The sequence below is a fragment of the Pipistrellus kuhlii genome, unplaced genomic scaffold (genome assembly GCF_014108245.1).
Source record: "Pipistrellus kuhlii isolate mPipKuh1 unplaced genomic scaffold, mPipKuh1.p scaffold_m20_p_3, whole genome shotgun sequence".
Taxonomy (NCBI): Eukaryota; Metazoa; Chordata; class Mammalia; order Chiroptera; family Vespertilionidae; genus Pipistrellus; species Pipistrellus kuhlii.
Genome location: NW_023425529.1, coordinates 52,911,445 through 52,932,769, shown reverse-complemented (window position 1 = coordinate 52,932,769; position 21,325 = coordinate 52,911,445). Strand labels below are relative to the sequence as shown.

The 21,325-nt window shown below is 44.4% G+C and overlaps 1 protein-coding gene across 1 annotated transcript in view; it reads left to right on the top strand.

Moving 5' to 3' along the window:
- The window catches only part of PPM1H (protein phosphatase, Mg2+/Mn2+ dependent 1H), a 226,381-nt gene that overhangs the window by 70,170 nt on the left and 134,886 nt on the right, over positions 1 to 21,325 (top strand). Inside the window, exon 2 of the mRNA XM_036458585.2 lies at positions 20,547 to 20,712. Coding sequence (XP_036314478.1) covers positions 20,547 to 20,712 — 166 coding nt within the window. The remainder of the gene's footprint in view (positions 1 to 20,546; positions 20,713 to 21,325) is intronic.

Here is a 21,325-nt window from a genome sequence, read left to right as displayed (position 1 = left end):
GATTAACAACAGTGCCTGGTGAATGCTGTATAAAAGGTTCTACAAAGACTATTGGTCAAAACAGTTATATCTGCCCATTAGGATACGGTGTGCTTCATACTTGGCGAGGGAGGAAAATCGCAGAACTACTTCTGTTTGTGCTTCCGAACTATATGCCATACCTTTGGGAGAGTACACACTTTTCTAAAAGGTGGGGACTGAGGAATTTGCTGTTCGATGTACTTTTTCACTTTAATAATTAATTTAAAAGATTGATTTTTTTTTTTTTTTTTTTTACATGAGGGTAATGGTCCTGGGGATGTACAGATAGGTTGAATGAGAGCCAAGAAAGGAGCTTGAAGGCTCATGACAAATGGATGAGGTTGTGGCCGCTTTACTTATGCAAAGCACTGCGCTGGGTGAAGGCCCGCCCCGGTGCAAGCCTCCGAGGGGGCTGAGGCGCGCTCCCGTGGAACAGGAGGATGCAGGGGCACCATGGATGTTCTCTATAGAGTCAGGGGTGAGGAGGAACATGCCAGGAGCAAGCAAAGGTGGTCTAATTTGGAGAAGAGAAGTCGAGGAAGACCTTCAATGGCAGCAACATAATAAAATGAGTTTGGACTTCAGCATGAAGGACATAGAGAAAATAAAAGAGGCTCGACATGCAATGAGCATTGAATCCAGACCCCAAATGGCTGGATCTGTGTTTTTGAGGCTTCACAAGAGTTTTCAATTTGGAGCCGCTTTATAAAGAGCCTTGGGACTCTCTTTTATGACCTGATTTTATCTCTTAGGAATGATTGATAGTCTTTATCTATTTTGGAATAGGTAGGGTAATAAAGTAATTTAAAAAAACACACACAACTATAAGTATTTGGGTAACAACTGCGAAACTAGTTGTCTCTGCTCTCATTGAACACCAGCCACCATTCATCTTCCTTTTGTTCTTAACCAAACCAGGAGAAGGAAGGAAGTTAGGCATCTGACAGAAAATTCCTTTGGACCATTGAAAGGAGTTGTATAATATATATATCACACAACTATTAAAGTAGTAGCATCCTTTAATTCCTTTATTTGTTAAATATTGGATGCTGCTTTTTTTCATTCTTTTTGCTAAGTGCTAGGGATGCTGTGAAGACACTTCGTCTCCTTCTTCTCTACCCCCACCCCACCGCTCCACCACCCCATGCATGTGAGCTCACATGCCCGCACACATATTAAGCTTGTTTCTTCTCTGAAGTTGGAGGCAGTAGGGGTTATTTGATTTTAGAAGACTTTTTTTTTTTCACATTTTCGAGCCCAATGGATAAATTGCTCTACTGAATACATCAACATGTTGGATTATGTATGGCCACTTAAAGAAAAGACAACAGGCCCCGCTGGCATGGCTCAATGGTTGAGCGTTGACTTAGGAGCCAGGAGGTTACGGTTCAATTCCCGGTCAGTGAATATGCCCAGATTGCAGGCTTGATCTCCAGTGTGGGGCGTGCAGGAGGCAGCCGATCAATAATTCTCATCATTGTTGTTTCTATCTCTCCCTCTCCTTTCCTCTCTGAAATCAATTTAAAAAAAAAATAAATTTAGAGACAACAGAATTCATTGGTAATTTAGTACCTTAGCATAGTCTGGAAGGTGAAATCGATTATTGGGATGAAATACCATGTGCACAGTAACCTGTATAGTGGTCTTGGGTCAATGTTTTACATTAAGAGCAAGTACACTGCAATCCTGGTTTATAGGAATTGAGGAGACAGGACTTTGAGTGCTAATCCAGGACAGCTGGTCTCCCTGTTTTAGTCTACTTATTCTACTACTGACTTGAATCAGTTTATTGTTTTATCATGCAGGGATATTTTTCAGGAACATTCTACCACTTTTGTGGACCTTCCTTCTACTCTGGACAGTGATGGTTCAGAGGAAGCTACATTCATTCAGCGGACGCCTGATCTCTGAAGCATATGCAGAGTCTATGCTGTGAATGAGGGTCATGATTGCAGGAATCATCTCTTGACCATTATAAGTTTTGATCTGTCTTCCCTCTTCCTTCTCTAAACACAAGTACTTTAAATAATTACTTTAAGACTTAAAGTTTAAGTAATACTGACTTTGCATCATCAAACTTCCAGAAGAGAGAAAGATAAATATTTACCTATTTCTGATAGATACAAAATTACTGAGGAGGCACATTATTCTACCTCTGTTAGATGAAAGTAAAATATATACCTGGTGCCTGTAATGCCATGGGTTAGGGTTAATTTATATTTATTGCCTACATAACAAATCTTGGGTCTTAATAAATAGCATTGGTGTTTCCTGTATCCTAATAACATATTACATAGTTTCAAATTTTCAATACCAATATTTCTGCTATCAGAAAAACTGCTGAGCAAATTATTAAAAAAAATTTTTTTTTGCCATTTTTATTTCCCAAGGTAACTGCTCAAAGGTCACTTGCCATAAATAACCTGTATGATTTTATTACCAATTTAATATACAGTTTCAGTTTGAGTTTGTTTTCAACTTTTTATGGTGTGATTATTTTTTATTTAATTTGCATAAGTCAAAACAATTAAAAAAAAAAAAAAGATACACTTACTTTGGCCTGGTTGGGTGGCTCAGTTGGTTGGAACATCACCCCGACATCAGAAGTTTGCAGATTTGATTTCAGGTCGGTGTGTTACCTGTGCATTAGAGCTAAGGTCTGCTTATAGAAATGTATGGATGTGTGATACTACATTTTTTCTTTGCTTATCCTTAAAAACAGAGAGACAAGTGAAACACTTCCTTGGAAACTAGTACATTCAACCTCAAACTTTGTACATTTTATCACCTCACAACTTTTCTTCCTCTGGGAGGTGAGAGTATGTTAGTGATTTGGATTTTATATCATCCTTACCAACAGCCTCTGAACGGCCAGATCTACAATAGAAGACACTTGACCTTTTCTTAGCACCTGACACCTTCCCTTCTTAGTTCCGCACCGCCTTGGCTTGTGTGATACCAGCAGACCTCAGATTTTCCTCTGGACTTCATCCTGTCTCTGCAGTGTAGGGACGTTGTGGAGACAGACTTTGGAATTAGATGGGAATCTGACTCTGGCTTTACGGCTCAGTAGCTGTCTGAATCCACGTGAGTCAACTTTCTGGATTCCGTGTGTGTTTTTTTAATGGGACAAATAATACCTTCCCTATCTACTGTTGGGCAGTTCAAATGAGATGATGCACAATTATAAAGTATTGACAAGTGTTATATTAGTCATTTTTCTTAACAATAAGATGTAAGTTGTTTACACAAGTGGTCAGCAAATTCATTAATCAACAGAGCGGCAAACCATGGCTCATGAGCTACAGTTTGTCAACCACTGGTCTACACTAATAAAATAGAAAGATGCAAATTGACCATACCTTTGTGATGATCACCAGCCAATCAAGAGTGACTGTGCAAATTAACCTGACAAAGATGGCAGGTTAATTTGCATACACAGGCAGCTGGCGGGGGGGGGGGGGGGGGGGGGGGGGGGATGCAGGTGTTTCTTGCTGCTCCAGGACTCTGGGAAGCATGGAAAAGCGGAAATGCAGTCTGGGCCGGAGCAAAGGCTGTGCTGGCAGCAAGGGTAAGAAAGGCCCATTCTGCACGAATCTTCATACGTCTAGTAGTTAATAATAGATGCTGTGTAATTATCTTTGATGTGAGAAAAATTACCCCAGAATTTTTATTTCCAGGTTCGATATACAAAGTGACTAAAGTGTCCTTCATCCCTTTGTAGTACAGCCACTTCCACCATTGGATAGCCTTTCCTTTCTCCACCTCCTCTTACCATTTATGTTTTGCTGTCAGCCATTTCCTAAGAGGAGTCTCGTGTGTGGTAGACTCTAAATCGCCACTGCTCAAACTCCCCCTGCAGCTAGTCACTCCATACAGCCCTGCCCAGACTCTTTATTTTCAACTCACCTACTGGGGTCCCCACGGCCCTTGTCACATTTCTGCCACAATAGCTCCATGCTTCTCTGGGATCCCCCTTTCCATCTCTGAAGCCTCTGAGTTTCCAACTGTGGCAATATTAACCAGCACCAGGGGGTGTAAACGGATACCACATGCTATGCTTTAGCTCAGGGCGCCTCCTTCCCTCATGGAAGGGAAGTTCAGTCCCCTGGCCTGACCAAAGGGAAGGTGTTTCATGGAGGCTCAGTGTCACTAGATGGTCAAATGGCTCACAACTGCTTGTGAGTTTTTCTCACATCCTACCTTAAATCGAATCTCTGGGAGTGAGACCTAGAAATCCATGGTATAATGGTCGGCAAACTCATTAGTCAACAGTACAACGATTGAAATTTCTTTTGAGAGGCAAATTTTTTAAACTTCTTCTTATGCCACTTCTTCAAAATAGACTCACCCAAGCTGTGGTATTTTGTGGAAGAGCCACACTCAAGGGACCAAAGAGCCGCATGTGGCTTGCGAGCCGCAGTTTGCCGACCACGGTTCTAACAAGCTCTCTGGGTGACTTGTAGGCACACAAAGGTTGAAAACCATTGTAAACAACAGAGGCTGGAATTCAAAATGAATTTGCTTTTCCATAGAAGCAGGGTCATAAAATTGTTAGCTACTCAGTGTGTGTGTTATTAGTTTATGATTCAGTAAAACTTCCAGTTAAGCCTGTAAATGGATCTAATGTTTTGGTCAAAATATACAGCAAGTCAATCAGTCATCTTAATTCACAAAATTATTTGATTATGGCCCTTTAGGAATGCATTAGTAAGTTAGAAAGTCTTTTGGAAAGGTAGGATGTAAGAATTTTGCGCTTTTTTATTATTTACTGATTAATTCATACTTTGGGTCAATGCAGAGAGGTTATGTTGCAATCAGCAGAAAAAAATGCATGCCATTTGGAAATGTAATGAAATGAAAATTGGGCTCATGGCCCTTCTTATGAAGAAAAATTCTTCCGGCTCATTTCCTCTGTCATGGTCCTGGTTCCACTGTTAAAATTTATTCTCAGCCATTTAGAGCCTATTTCTGACTACAGCCAGTGTTCTGGAACAATGGGATCCATTTTATTCTCTAGATTGAAATTCAGTAAGGAAGGTAAACAGCTCTGGAATTTCCAACAATTTCTGAGACTTAGGAAAGTCCCTCTATACCCCGGGTCATGGATGGGAGTAGTGATTAGTTCTCCTAAGTTGCTAAATTTCTAATAATTGCATATTCCACTGTCTCCCTACAGTGAGCTCTGGGAATAGTTCTCTCCAGTAGCTTAACATGTATTCATATAGATACAGCTTTAAAAAATCCTCCCAACAAACATCGATTAAGCTCAATAGATGACAAGTAGAAGATATTCAGGGGACTAACTATGCCTGACCAGCATCGCTCAGAAGTATGCCTTAGGGCCTCTTTCTGGTCATAACTGTGAACATTTTGCTACCTTAAAAAAGTGTCTCTCTTACTGCTTAGGATATGTATTGAGAGATTCTTGAGCCTGTGATAGAATTTTAACCCCAAGTTACTCTTTCTCCCCTGAGGTCAGCCTTTCATTCAGTAAGTATTTGCCTGCCTGCTGTATGTCAGGCACTACACTCATATCTGAGAACACAGAATCAAATAAGATTCTGCTTCTGCCTTCAGGAACTTACATTCACGTTCACTTATTATTCTAATAACAGTGCTAAAGAGCGTGTATGAGAGTTGGGTGTTCGTTAGACTCAACCAGCAGTTGATAGCCACCCAAGGGGAGTCTATAATATATAGGATACTGAGTTTGTCTAGACATTTCAAGGATAAATAAGTCTTGAGAACAATTGGAACTACAGCAGCGACTCAGACTCCACTGAGATTCTCTTGATTTCTAATCTTACTCTTCTCTTACATAATCTGCTTCATTTCTGTTTTGTCTCTGTCTCTCTCTCCTACCTTTTTCTTTCTTTCATTTTCCATGGAACAGCCCTAATTGGCTAAGTTAGGGTCAGGTGGCCATCTCTAGCCCAATCAGCTACGGACAGGGAACAACTGTTTGGGGTGGAAGAGGATAGGAGGGAAAGACAATGCCTACAAGAAAGTCTGAATGGATAAAACATGTACGTCTCTGCAAGGTCTTCGCTAAACACTTTACATTCACTTGTTCTCTTAATCTACGTAATTGTCTAATTTTATAGCTAAAGGAACCGGGTTTTAGAAATTAACATATCCAAGTCTTATAACTAGTAGTGGTAGAGCTAGGAAACCAGTCCACGTCTCTGGTCATTTTCCTCAGTGTCACCACTAACTACCTAAGGTTACTCTGCAGTGTTTAAAAACCACACTGAAGCCACCAGAAGACAATGTGGTACTTACACTGGGCATTCAAAGACCAGGGGCACTTGACAGGCAAGAGGACGTTAGATGTTCCCCTAGAGCAGTGTTTCCCAAAGTGTGGTACGCGGACCCCCAGGGGTATGGGAAGAGTTTGGTGGGGGTACGCCTTGCACCGGAGTTTGGTGGGGATATGCACTGCACCGTGCTTAGCTGCACCTAATTCTACGTTCTCATGAGTACGAGGGGCACTCAGCGTTACGAAAATTATAGAAGGGGTACACATATGTCAAAAATTTCGGAAACACTGCCGTAGAGGGAAAGGCCTGTGTGAGAGAACTGTGGTGGATAGAGACGCTGCTTCCCATACACCACAGGCTGGGTTTTATGCTGAGAAGAGAGGGGATGAGGGCAGTGGATGGGGAGGCTGAGGAGAGGGGCCAGATCACGAAGACCCTTGTGTGGCAAGCTAAGGAGTTTACATTTTATTCTGAAACCTCGGGAGTCTGTTGGAAGGAGTTTGAGTGTGGGAGAGACATGGCCATGTTTGTGGTTGGGAAAGGTCAGTCTGGCCACACTGTACAGGCTTCTGGGGAGAGTGGGCAGCTAGGTAGGAGGTTTATGCAGTGATGCTTGGAGGAGGTGATGAAGGCCTGAATAAGGCTCAGGAAATGGGGGATTTTCATCATAGTTGTGAAGTGGTCCCTACTGACTGGGAGCCTGGATGTGGGTGAGAGTAAGAGGCTGGGAGGACAGGGATGTTCCTTGGAATGCTTGGTCCACTAAGGCAAGATCACCGGAGGGAGGACCGTGTTTGAGACAGAGGTAGCGAGCAGGAGGCAGGGAACAAGAGTACGCGTTTGGGCGGCTTGAATTTGTGCAATATGCAAATACGGACATTCTGAAGGCAATCAGAAAGGCAGGCCAGACACCCCAGAGACCTGTGCTGGAGATCTGACTACGGAAGGGCTCAGTGCTGAGGGCTTAAACGCCGCCTTGGGAATAGAGAGCTCCCAGGGCGAGTGGGGCAGGAAGCAAACAAGCCAGATTGGGAGCCCCAGGGAGCAGCAGCGTTTGAGGCTCACTCGCAGCCCCCGCATTAAGGGCTGGTTGGGAGAGGGAGTTTCAGTTCATCATATTTCCATTTCCATTTGCTGAATGTCAAACATGATTTACCAGGTGTCAGAGAATTATCTTAGCAAGACGAGCGCCGCTCTAAAGCCACGTTCCATGTAAATTAATCTTAGCTCTGGAAGAAGTTGAGTTTTTGCATTAACTGGAGGTGGGGGTGGGGACAGTTATAGACTCAACAGCTGGCAAAGAATCCTTAGAACCTTCTCGTTCACTCCAGAGAGCCTCTGAGGACTCAGGAAGGTGGCAAAGCCGCCTTTGGACATCTCCAGGAAAGAGAATCCACCCTTTCTGAAGGGATGCATTGCTTTGCTGTGCAGCTTAACCTGATGGTGTCAGAATCGCCTGTCTGCTGCCTCTGCACCCCCCTTTGGCCTCGGAATGGCCCTCCTGCACAGCAGTGTCCTTGGGTGGAGAGAGCATCGCCCTGGCCTGTCACACCATTCTGCTGAGTTGTCGGTGTTCACAGAGCACCATGGAGTGATCTTATTAGAAGGCAGAGGGTGGTGCTCCGGGGAAGATTCACCTAGACATGCGCTGGTCTCTGCCTTCAGCAGCCACTGCTCTGCCGCTTGTGTCTGGGGCTCGCTGTACATGTCCTGCTCCACGTTCATTAGTGCTTATTATTAAATAGACTTCTTTCTTTGGAATACTGGCTTATTTTCCTTGAAGCCAATTGATGGGACATCCCAATAAAAATGTTTTATGTTCTAAAAAACAAATAGGCAGGCTTAGAACTCAGCCATGATCCTCGAGTCCCCTGTGGGTCATAATGGAGGGGATGAGTTCATTCGTTCATTCACTCAGCCAGCATTTATTGAGTGTCCACTCCCTGCTGTGTGACTTGAAAGTGCATAGAGCATAACCCAAATCAACATGTAGCATCATGGAGCAAATCTGTCTTTAACTAATTGAGATATATTGGGAGCCCACTTTGTCCTTTTATTTAAGGTCCAGAGGCCAGTGCACGTGGGGTCCCTTGGCCTTGGCCTGGCTTACGGGATTGGGCCCAAACCTGCTCTCTGACATCCCCCAAGGGGTCCCGGATTGCAAGAGGGCAGTTCTCCGGTGATGCACCCTAGAATCAGGCTTCCCTCCTCTCTGGTTCCAAATGCATCACCTGAGAACCACAGCTGCCAAGTCACCACAGCTCGGCAGCTCCTGCATTGAGCATCTGCCCCCTGGTGGTCATTGCATGTCATAATTACCGGTTGGGTGGTTGGATGATTGGACAGTTGCTTAGGCTTTTATATATATAGACTACTGGCCCGGTACACGAAATTCATGCACAGGATGAGGTGTCCCCCAGTCTGCCCTGCGCCCTCTCCAATTTGGGACCCCTCAGGAGATGTCTGCTGCCAGTTTAGGCCCAATACCTGTGGAATCAGGCCTAAACTGGCATTCAGACATCCCTCTTGCAATCCAGGACTGCTGGCTCCTAACTGCTCACCTGCCTGCCTGCCTGATCTCCCCTAACCACTCTGCCTGCTGGCCTGCTCACCTCCAACTGCCCTGCCCCCTAACCCCCACTGGCCTTCTTGCCCCCAACTGCCTCCTCTTGCTGGCCTGATTGCCCCCTACTGCCCCCCTCTGCCCACCCTGCTTGCCCCTAACTGCTCTCCCCCACCACCCACCAGCCTGATCACCCCCAACTGCCCTGCCCTCCTGGCCTGATCGCCACTAACCACCTCTGCCTCAGCACTGCCACCATCACTTTGTCCAGAAGGTCTCCCCAAAAGCCTCCCACTCTAATTAGCATATTACCCTTTTATTAGTTAGATAACATTGGGCACCCAGTTAAAAACAGTTTACATTCTATCAAGCATTTGTCTCATTGTACTTTCTCGCTTTTTGAGGGTGAAGACATCCATTTGCCTAAAATGGAACCCAGATTGGCCTTTCTGGGGCCTCGGTTTGAACTAGCATGTTCTTTCCCCTGTCCATTGGGAGGCTTGAAGTGTTCACTGAGATTTGACCTGGGTTGGGCACAAAAGCAAAATAATGTTAGATCACATAACAACCAGCTTGTCAAAGGGCTACTGTTTATATTGTTCAGGCTTTAATCTGGAAATAGACTTTCTCTACAAGTTACTGTGGAGGGAGATGAAGATTTTCCAGAGCAAACTGTTTTCAGTTAAAGTCTCTGTTTTTGTTTAAAAATAAAAAATAAAAAGATTGAAGTAATGAGGGGAAAATTTAATTTTTGCTCTTAGCATACCCTTGCGATAATGCCGTGTTTGCCTCAGAAAAAGCATGCTGGAGTGCTGAAACCATGTGACATGTCTCAAGTCCTTCTTGCAATACCTGAGTTCTATTTATGGGCTGTTGTGCAACTAATTACAAGAGCAAAGGAAGACCTCTGATTATATGAAGTTTTTTAAAATCTGCTGATTAAAAATGAATTTATTTTGTATCTTTTGAGATTAGAGCACTTTTATCTTTTGGTTTTATTTTATTATTTCCAGGCATTTTAAAGTTCACACTTTTAAATTACACATTTGAAATTGGCTTTCACTTTGTTTTTTAAAAAAAATCATTTCTCTCACATTTCTAATGGTACGGATACATCTGGTGAATAAAGAAAGAAAGCCTTATCTTTAGAAATGTACTAGCTTCAAGACATTGCTTCCCTCCTCCTTTAATTGCCAACAGAAGTTAACATATAGATAGATAGATAGATAGATAGATAGATATAAAGATACAAGTAATATGCAAGTAATATTATTCTAAACCTACAGAAGTTATTTTTCTGCTTTATTTAAGGTAAAACTACCAAACTTAAAATATTTGGGGGGAAGGCCTTTATTTTATCTCACTTCGCCCCCACAGAGTAGCCCTGTGGCCTCGTGTGGGAATTCCTCCAGCCTCTCTGGCCAAGCACAGACTTCCTTATTGAAATACGGAAGTTGGACTTTGGTGATACTCATGGTTTTTATAAGAGAATAACTGAAAGGAAATGCCCAAAGGCAGCTTTTTTATTTTTATCTTTACTGTGTTAAAAGTTCATTTCTAAGCAGCCAGTGTAAAGATATCTGTGTGGAGAGATCTGTAAGGCAACACCATGTCTTCTTTTGATCATTTTAATCTTCAGTTATTTACTTATATTGGTGAGGTGGATCGATGCTGATGATGGCCATCAAATGCTAGCAGTGATGGATATCCAAAGCTGATGTTACTAATAACACCAAGATGCACATTAAATTCAATCCAAGCCTACATCTCCCTCCTTTGCTTCACTTACACAATTTTTTGAGTAATCATATGAATTTTTATGTATAATTATATGAAATTTTCAGCCCTTGATTTACAAAGACAGTTTCAGAGAGCACAGACAAATAGTGAAGGTCAGGGGTCAGCACATATTTTCTGTGAAGGTATAGATAGTACATAGTACAGGCTTTGGGGGCGCAAAACAACTAACTGCCATCGTAGCTGGAAAGCCACCACAGATCATATGTGAATGAATGGATGTGGTTGAGTCCCAATAAAACTTTATGGACACTGAATGTGAATTTCATACACTTTCTACATGTCACGAAATGTTCTTCTGATTCCTTCCCCAACAACTCAAAAATGAAAGAACCATTCTTAGCTTGGGGGCCAAGCAGTGGCTTGGATTTGGCCCACGAGCCATAGTTTGCCCACCTGGTTAAGTTGAAGTTGTCTGCCCCTGCCTTTGCCTTATCCCACACCACTCTGCACCACCTTTAAGACTTGTTTCGTTTTCTCATCTCCCTTCGTAATGGGTGTTCCTCTTTTGGTTCCTTCTGCCAGTAGAAACCTGGGAGTCATCCTCTTTGCTCCTCTCTCCTCCACCTCCCACATCCATTCATTCCCCTCCTCCCAAGTCCTCTCTGCCCCTCCACCCAGAGCCATTGATTGGTCCACAGACTCTTGGTCACCAGGTCTGTTATCAGAGACCCTAACTGACCTCTTTGCTATCGTCATTGATCTTCTCTACTCCATCCTCTGTAAGGCCACTGCTCTCATCTTCCTAAGTAATTTTGATCCTACCAGTCCTGTGTTTAAGCATTCTTAGAGTCTTCCCGTTGGACATGAGCTCCACAGGACAAAGTTCCCACAGGATTTCCCGGTTCTGAAGTAGGTCCCTGACCAAGCCTACGCTTAGGCCACATCCAGCCCCTCTTCGTAAAGCCCACATCGCCCTATCTCTACTGCCTGCTCCTCTGCGTGGAGTGCCTCTCCTTGTCTTTTCTACCCATTTCCTCCCTCCTTCCATGCGAGTGAGCCCCATGCCTCCTCACCTGGGACACTTTTCCTGACTCTGCAGAATTGTCTTCCTCTCTGCTTTCTCAGACCCCCTGTGACACGATGAACCACGAGAATGGCATCAACCAGGGCAAATTGTGGTTATTTGTAAGAAGGTCTCCCTATTACTAATGACTGTGGGCTCCTTGAAAGCAAAAATCATGTCCTAGTCTTGGTTTATCCCAGTTTGGTTACATGATAAATATTTAAAAGTAATTATTTTAATCAATATGGCTAATATATACTATCCATCTAATTGCCCTGGTTTATTTATGAAGTCACGGAGATCTATTTTAGGGTTGCAGAGTCAAATGCTTTTGGGGCCAGGTTGATGCAGAGGTCTGGGTTGATCTAGTGAAGAGGGACGTATCCTATCTCTTGGGACTGCCTCCCCTCACATCCAGCTGAATGTTGTCACACCAGAGTTTGTGACAAGTGTTTAGCCTGATGCGTTAGTTTTTAAGATAAGTGAGAAATTTTAAGATTTTTAAATGTAAATATCCCAGTTTTTAAATACTTTTAAATGTTGACAACTAATTTACCTTAAAAAAAAAAAAATGGCTGGTGTGGCTCAGTGATTGAGCATCAACCCTTGAACCAGGAAGTCACGGTTCAATTTCAGGGCAGGGCACATGTCCAGGTTTGGGGCTTGATGCCCAGTAGGAGGCTTGCAGGAGGCAGCTGATCTATGATTCTCTCTCATCATTGATGTTTCTATCTCTCCCTCTCCCTTCTTCTCTCTGAAATCAATGAAACATATTAAAACAGCAAGGACAAAAACATTTTGTGGGCAAAAATTTAAAAATAGCAGCCTGAATGTGAATCCCAAGACCCCAGTTTGTAACTCCCTGATTGGTCACATCCCGCCATAGATGGGGCCTGGGAACCGGAGGGTCCGTGATGGGAGAAGACCTGCAGGTATGTGGTCTTTTCCTGGCCTGTGTTTATCTTGCCTTGTCAACCATGCTCTCTCCTCCATGTGTTGGCACTTACTAGTAGTCACCTTCCAAAATGCGAAAGCCAAACACTAGGAAATTCCATTCCATGGTGTCCTTTCTCCTCCCTGGTAACACCCAACTGACTGTTAACTGAATGGGCTGGGAGGGCCTTGGTTTCCCCTCTACCCAGGGGTGGCTGAGGCTGTCTGGGAGAAGCTGTTATTCTTGGTGGAAGGCTGGCTACCTTTTCTGAGGCTTAGTTTCCTAGTCAGAGCCTTGGTTTTCCAGTACAACCAAGGAGTGGTTATTTGTTCCCTTGCAGCTAGGAATTCATTTGTCTTTATGCTCCAGCTTATCTGGGGGGGTCAGTAAAGACCTAAGAGAATCATAGGAAGCATTGTCTAAGAGGTTATCTAGAAGAGGTTTCAATAATTGATAGCTGTATTTGGCCTTCCATAAATGATTAATTTACACCCCTCTTCCTTCAGCCTTTTGCTGTCTGCTTCTCAGTTGTTCCTCAATCAGCTTTCTCTTACCTCACGCAATGGCCTTTATGAAACACTTCCTCTTTCTTACCTAGTGCAGTCGCTGCCTGCTTAGAAGTATTAACACCCAGTGTAAAATATTTAGCCTAAACTGTTCAGGTTTTTATTCTCTTTAAAAAAAAAAACAAAACAATATAACAACAACACAACCCAAGTTAAACCAAGGTTGGTCTTTTTCTGTGGATCTGAGACCAGAGCTCTGGAATCCAGGAGCCCTGGGGCCAGAGACGGGTCTGTGGGCAGGTCCAGGTGGGAATCCAGCTGCGGCATGTTCGTAACTGTGTGAGTGCTCGCCTGTGTGCACTTCACCATCAACGTGTGGCTTGAGTGTTGCAATAACATTGAGAAGAGGACCCAGAGGAATGGGTGGCCTGCTCAGGGTCCCTGTTCTGGGAAGTGTCATGCCAGGCCATGTGTAGGCCCTGTGGGCCTGGAGGTGGCCATGTGTCCTTGAGGCAGGCAGAGGGCTGCTGATGGAAGGGTGGGGTGGGGGGATTCTCTTTAAACTATCATGGTTGGGTCAAGTCCCCTGGGCCCAGTGGAACAGGTGGATGTCTTTGTATTTAATTTATTATTATTTAGTAAATTATATCGAGTACTAACTATGTGCCAGGCACTTATGCCAGAGCAGTTACTTCTAGCAACACTTATGAATACAAGTGACTTTCCATCCCCATTTTAGAGGGAGAAAGTAACGTGGGCAGTGACACACAGCTAGAGCTAATTGTGGAAACCAAGTTTGCACTCGGTCTGTATGACTCCTGTCCTTGTGTGTGCCTTCTGCACTCTGTCATGTACCTCGTGGTGGGGAGGGGGAGGATGTTGGTGATGAAGGACTTGACTCCCATCAGACGTTTAGCATATACGTGACATATGGGAATTCTTGGTAACATGTCAACTGTGACTGGACTTCGTTGATGGACTGTCTTTTTTGGAAATCCTTTTGAAAAACGTTCCACTGTGAGTTCTCTGGACCAGTGGCCTCTGTGACAGAGCTCACTCCTGATAACGCTTGAGAGTGTTCACTTGTCTCTCTTTCATAACAGAGACCTGTCCCATGTGTCATTATCAGATGAGTGTCCTTGTAGTCAATGTTTTGAGCAGATGAAAAGGCAAATAACTCAATAACTTAATAATTGTAATTAAAGGCAGGACTTTTTGCCCTGACTGGTGTTGCTCAGTGATTAGTGTTGGCCTTCCCACCAAAGTGTTGCTGATTCCATTCCCAGTCAAGGACACGTACCTGGGTTGCAGGTTCCATCTCTGGCGCCAGTCAGGGCACGTTCAGGAGGCAACCAATTGATGTGTCTCTCTCACATTGATGCTTCTCTGTCTCTCTTCTTCCCTCCCTTCCACTCTCTCTAAAAAAATCAAAGGAACCCAGTGGGTGTGGCTCAGTGGTTGAGCATTGACCTATGAACCAGAAGGTCATGGTTTGATTCCCCCAACAGAGCACATGCCCAGGTTGTAGGCTCGATCCCCTGTGGGGGAAAAGGGGAGGAAGCTTGCAGGAGACACCTAATCAGTGGTTCTCATCATTGATGTTTCTGTCTTCTCCATTCTCCTTCCTCTTTGAAATCAATAAAATAATTTTTTAAAGGCAGAGTCTATTGAAAAAAAATCAAAGGAAAAAATATCTTCCAGTGAAGATAAATTTTTAAAAATTTAAAAGATTTTTCTGCTAAAATTCAGGTGGACTTGATATTTTAAAAATTTGTGGCTAGAGTATTTCACAAGTAGAAAGGAGGAAACAGGTTTCCTAATTGTATGCCAGTAGCATAGAATGAATCACTTGCTCTTTCTAAATAGGTTCTGCTATTGCTCTGATTCAAAGATCATGGTCACATTCATCCCTGGCACCAAGGTCATAGCTGCAAGCTGTATCTGGTACACAGAGCATTTTTGACTTCCAAGTACTTAAAATTCTGTGTTTACCTGGTTTTATAAGAGGAAAAAACCTAGGTGCTTGGGTTCAATTCAATATAGACTAGAAGGTTAACGCAGTCCATAAAAGAGTTTAACTTGTGTCTCTCTTCCAGGGCAAATGTTTCATGATTTTCTAAATGTTGAAAGACTGACTGAATGTTAACTTTCTGTATTCATCTTCTTCACCCTCTAATGTATCTCTCACCTGAATTTTAATCCTAAGTACAAAATTACCCTACTCTTAATTTTACATGATTAAAATCTCCCTCCTCAACACACACACACACACACACACACACGTGTGAGCACACGTGTACACACACGCTTAAACCTATTTTAGTAATTCCCAGAATGTAATCCATGAAGTACTGCTGAGGAACTGAGGTTTCATGAAGTTATTAGACCAAACACTCTGCCTTCCACCAGCTTCGACTTATCATTAAAAAGGGAAGAAGAGTGGTGACTAACTCACAGAGTTCACAGGATAATGAAATGAGTTAATTTCTAAATGTAAAAAGCTTACAGCAATTCCTGGCACATGGTTAGTTCTCAACAAATGTAAGACACCACCATGACTCCATATCTGTCTTGGATGACCTCATTATCCAGTCTCCTACAAAGCAGGAAAATGGCTTCCTTGACATTAAACTGAAAGTAACAAAGCATAGTAGTAAAGAACACAGGCATGATTTGTGGTCTACCAGCATTTTGTTTTAATGTCTTAAAATTAAGCATCTTGGGTAGGTATTATTCAGATACAACATGCATATCTAGCCCTGGCCAGTGTGGCTCAGTAGGTTGGGCATTGTCCCCTGCACTGAAAGGTTGCCATTTTGGTTCCCGGTCAGAGCACATGCCTGGGCTGCAGGCTTGGTACCCTGGTGGGGGGCATGCAGGAGGCAGCCCATTGGTGTCTTGAGTATTTTGCTCTCACATGAATGTTTCTCTCTCTCTCCTCTCTCCTCTCTCCTCTCTTCCTCCCTTCCTACTTTCCTCTCTCCATTCCTCTCTCTAAAAATCAATAAAAACTATTTTTTTTAAAGAATGCACATTTAATAGTCATTCTGGTTTATCTCAAGACACAGGACAGTGCGGACTTTACGCCGGAGCACAGGACGAGAAGGGAGTTAGCCACTGATACAGCTGCTTCCACTTACAGACAAAGCTATTAACAGCATGACACTGCTTAGCCTGGAAGCAAGGTTTTTCTCCATTTATATTTAACTAAAGGTTTCATTTACATTTAATAAATAAAGCATTTACCTTTGAACAAAATCAGATAGGTAAGTTGATAGAGGTCAAGATCTTTAAAGCAAAGTAAATTGAGAAGACTCAGGACTTTATCCTAAGTCTATATGGAGTAAGGAATTTAAAATAATATAAAATATGGGATAAGAGTTGTATTTTTTTATTAATTTAAATATATTTTTATTGATTTCAGAGAGAGAGAGAGAATGAGTGAGTCACTGACCATCTGCCTCCTGCATGCCCAACACCGGGGGTCAGGCCTCCAATCTGGCATATGCCCTAACCGGGAATCAAACATGACCCCCTGGTTCATTGATCGACACTCAACCATTGAGCAACACCAGCCACACCAATAGTTGTGTTTTTTAAAAACTCATTGGCTTTCATTTCACATGACCTTAGCATCTGAAGAATCATCAGCTTAGGCCTGATTATGCTTCAGGGTTGGGGCTGCTCCCTTCCCATCGGGTTGCCATTTCTGACTTGGTGATATTTCATTAGTGTCACTCACAGGCTGTATTCAACATGAAACCTCCACGTAAGGCCACCCGTGACTGTTCTTTCCCAGTTTCCCCGGCTTTGATGAGTCATTCATTGCAATACAGCCCTCTGAACCAGCGGCTGATAAGAATAGACACACAATAGGAAAACAATGCCGCTGAGAGCTGCGGCCGAAAGCACTGGGAGCTCATCCGTGTGCTCACAGCTGTGCTGTATTCCGCTGTGTGCCCATGCACACGTCTCCACCTCTCAGGGCCCCGGGCTTCTCGCACATAAAATAAAGTTTCTAGGGTCAACTTTGGAGTTTAATATCCACCAAGAAATAAGAGATAAGCACTTTCAGGGACAGTGCTTCGTGGTTTGTGTAATTATAGTAGCTTTGCTGGCTTTTGGAAAACAGCAGTGGCCGATGAGTCAGCCTGGCATGTAGCTATTGGAGATCAGTGATGCTTTTCTTGTTGGGGGGAAAAAAAAAAAGAAAAAAGACCTGACTACCGCATAAGTTTAGGGGTCAGTGGTCAGGGCGATGCCAAGTTTTAGAAATAGCAGCAAGCCTCTTGTACAGAGGACGGTAAAAGGGGATCGTTGTCACGAACTGGTTCTCCCTGCCACATCTCCGTGTCAGCTGTCCTCGGGGAAGGCACTCACGTGGGAGGCCATGGGTGTGACCTCCCCATTCAGCAAACAGCCCACTGCACATGTTGCGTGGGATTCACCACCAGTGGCTGGGGAGTGGCAGGTGGTATTTTGGAACCTCCTCCTTCTGCCTGATTTTGTTCTCCAAGGACGGGCAAAAAGGAAACTCCAGTCAGATGCATGTTCTCTTAGCAACTCCAGCGGCAAAGCCCTGGATGAAGCCTGGGCTCCTGTAGAGATGAGCAGATCTGACTACCCATCCTTCCGCCTTCCTCTGGGCCCCGTCTCGGACTCCTCCGATGGCCAGAGAAGTGTGGGAAAAAATCCCCTTCCTCGCAGGGCTGGGCCCGAGCCTGCCTGTCTGCTGACCCTGTGCTTCCCCACATGTCAGTGTGGCTGACACAGCGGATGTCAGTCCCACGTGGAACAGGAAGAGGTTGGGTTGGGAACCAAAGTAGGGCTCATTCTGAATTTCATCTGTGTCACTTCCTGGCTCTGGGCCCTGGGCTGAGTTATTTGGCTCAGGTAATAAGTGTGATAATATTAATAGTCATCATGCAGGTAGCTTCACTGTGTCTTCGAGAACCACGTTGTATTCTTCAACCATATGCAAGTGCCTCCTCCTTAGAGACAGTGAAGGTGGGCTAGAAACTAGGCCTTGGACTCCCCTTTCCCCATCCTTTCATCCTCAAGAGGATCTCGGCTACAGAGGCAGAGCTGACTCACAGAGATGGGCAAGGATCCCCACTTCTTACACATGCATGTCTCCCCCCCCACCCCCCAACAAAGGTTTTCAAACTCTGTAAGCAATAATCTACTTTTTAAAAATATTACATGAAAATGTAAACTGAGTAAAAGTAGGCTTTTGTTTAAAAAAATATGGTTAGGTTGAAATTTATAATAAACCTAATAGGAATGATGAAGCAGTTTTGTTGAATATAGGCATTTGAAATAGGGGAGATAATAGATGACTGATCCAGTTATTTCAAACCCCTCCCTCTCCGAACATATAGATAAGTACAGTTGTACCTCAGTATCCTGGGTGGGGGGATTAGTTTCAGGACCCCAGCAGATATACAATCTGTGGATGCTCCAGTCCCTTATTATACAAAATGGGGAAGAACAAGGCACACAGTTGACCCTGCGCATCCACAGATGCCTACGTATTGAAAATACTGTTTTCGACCCAGGGTTGGTTGAATCCTAGGTCACAAAATTCATGAATATTGGGGAGCGAGGTAGACTATGATTGCAAAATAGCTCTCCTTTCAGTCAAGTGATACTGGTCAATGAAAGAAGAAAGGTAGGATATGCCACGGCTGCCAACAGTATGTAAACCAGCACATATCTATTCATGTGTAACAGATGGGAATGAACTTTTGAATTATTGCCTTTTCCCCCAAAAATGCTTATACATGTAAAGAAAGAAATTTAAAGTAAATGTTAAAATGTATATGACACCTCTATCGAACCCTGAGGTTCGGCAGAAGAGTGCTTAGCCCTGCCTCCTTAGATCTTGCGGCACTCACATCTCAGTTTGCTCTCCGTTTCCGTGTGTGTGTGTGTGTGTGTGTGTGTGTGTGTGTGTGTGTTGGCTTATGGAGATACATACAGTTTTCAAACCTCAAGACCATTTTGTATAAAATGTGGTGACATCTGAACGAGAGCTGCAGTCTGGTTGAGTTCTGTGTGAGTCCATGACTTGTTTTGATAATTGTGCTGTAGCGATAGAAAATGTTACCCCTGGAGGGAGTTGGGTGAAGGGTACATCTATACAGCACTGTTTTTGCAATTTTCTCCGCATCTGTAATTATTGCAGAATTTAAATGTTAGAAAGATGTTTGAAAACAGCTGTCTTGTCATTGTTGGGAAGGAGTACACCAGATTAGCAGAGCAGTGAACACACCACACTCACAGAGGGGATTTCCGTGATCTTACCTTCAAAAAGAGCATCTTCTTTTTCCTGGCCACTGAGTTCCCTGTCCTCCACACTCTGTCACACTGTGACACTGTGGGAGTTTCAGAAAGAAAACCGCCACTGGCACACCACGGAGAGCTCTTTGGGGAAATCCAGTGTCGCAGCGGCTCAGTTACCCGGTAAGAAAACGGCACTGAAACACGAGTGCTCCGTCTGCGGTCACCTGACACAGAAGGCATGTGGGTAAGGAAGCATGCTTTTGGGAAGCATTCCTATGCTGAGCACCTCTAGTAATCAGGCCAAAGAGTGTCCGCATGCCATGATAGCACGCTGTGGCCCGTGTACACATCAGCGTCCGGAAGCCTGGCGCGGTGACGCACGGTGATGAGGACTCTCGGGAGGAAAGGTGAGGGGGGACATAGTTTAAAGAGTAAACCTTTGATCCCCTCCCTTCTCTGTGGAGAGGGAACGTGAGGAGGCGATAGTGAACTGTGGTTCTCGGTTTCCCTGGATTGTACAGCGTGCCGTCAGTGACTGCCTTGGTCTTGGATAGGATTGATGGTGGTGGTGGTTTTTTATCACTTGGAGGAACGCAACAGAATTCCCTGAGCCATCTTCCCAGTTCTGTCTTCCTTGTTTTTGCCAAAAAAAAATGATTATCTTGTCTGCTTTGACTCTAATGGATCAGTGGGGTTGGTCACACCTGTCAGACACCTACGAAGGTGACCGTGCTCAGAACAGTGCTTGGGTTAATGTGTTCGTGTGTGCCGATAGAAGCCATTTTTATTTTTTTAATATATATTTTTATTGATTTCAGAAAGGAAGGGAGAAGGAGGGGGCGAGAGAGAAATATCAACGATGAGAGAGAAACATTGATCAGCTCATTCCTGCACTCTCCACACTGGGGACTGAGCCTGCAACCTGGGCATGTGCCCTGCTGGGAGTTGACCTCTTGGTTCATAGGTCAACGCTCAACCACTGAGCCACACCAGCCAGACTATAATTTGTTTTTTAAAAATCGGTTTACTCAGATATCAAAGGTCCTTTGCATTAAGCCGGGTGTTAGTTTGGGGCCAGGCATGGAGATGCCCTGGCTGACTCTGGAGACTACAAGCCCTCAGCTTTTCCCAGAACCACTCTGTCTGACCAGCTCTTCTGGCTTCTCCTCAGGGTCATCAATGCCGGGAAGAGCACGCACAACGAAGACCAGGCCAGCTGCGAGATACTCACCGTGAAGAAGAAAGCGGGGGCCGTGGCCTCCACCCCCAACAGGAACTCCACCAAGAGACGGTCCTCCCTTCCCAATGGGGAGGGCCTGCAACTGAAGGAGAACGCGGTAAGACCCCGCTCTGCCCCCGGTCTCGGGGAGGGGAGCACACACACCCCAGTTCCAGCTGAGTGCAGTGTCATGGACAGGAGAAAGGCAGGCCCCAGGGTTAGTGAAGGGAGGTCTCTGCTCAGGCTACCAGTCAGCTGAAGGCAACATCTGTGTGAAGAAGTGGTGTGTAGGTTTTTAACCTTTATATAAAACACCCAAATCATACATAGATTTTATTGCAAGAATCGGTATGTGGAACATTTGATGGTCTTAAGGTAGCCATTACAAGGCTTTTGTAAAGGAGCTAGTTGGGCAGCCACTCACAGGGGGTGGAAATAACTGTTGCCATTGACCCGCAGCCCCGCTATGATCGTGCCCCCTTCTCCCCTTCCCTGTCCCTTGGGGTTGTCCAGCTGGAGCCTGTGCCCGAGCCTATTGCAAATTCACATTTGTTTCACTGGGCCCAGAGCCCTGGCGTCCATCCCATGGGGCGGCCCTGCAGACAAACCACAGAGCATGTCTCCTCCCTCCTGTTCCAGGAGGAGACAGCAGTCATCCTCCGAAAGTTCAGAAGGAAATTCGGGAAAAGATAGGGAATGATTGGCACTGGGTCCACCAGCGGCCCTGTGGT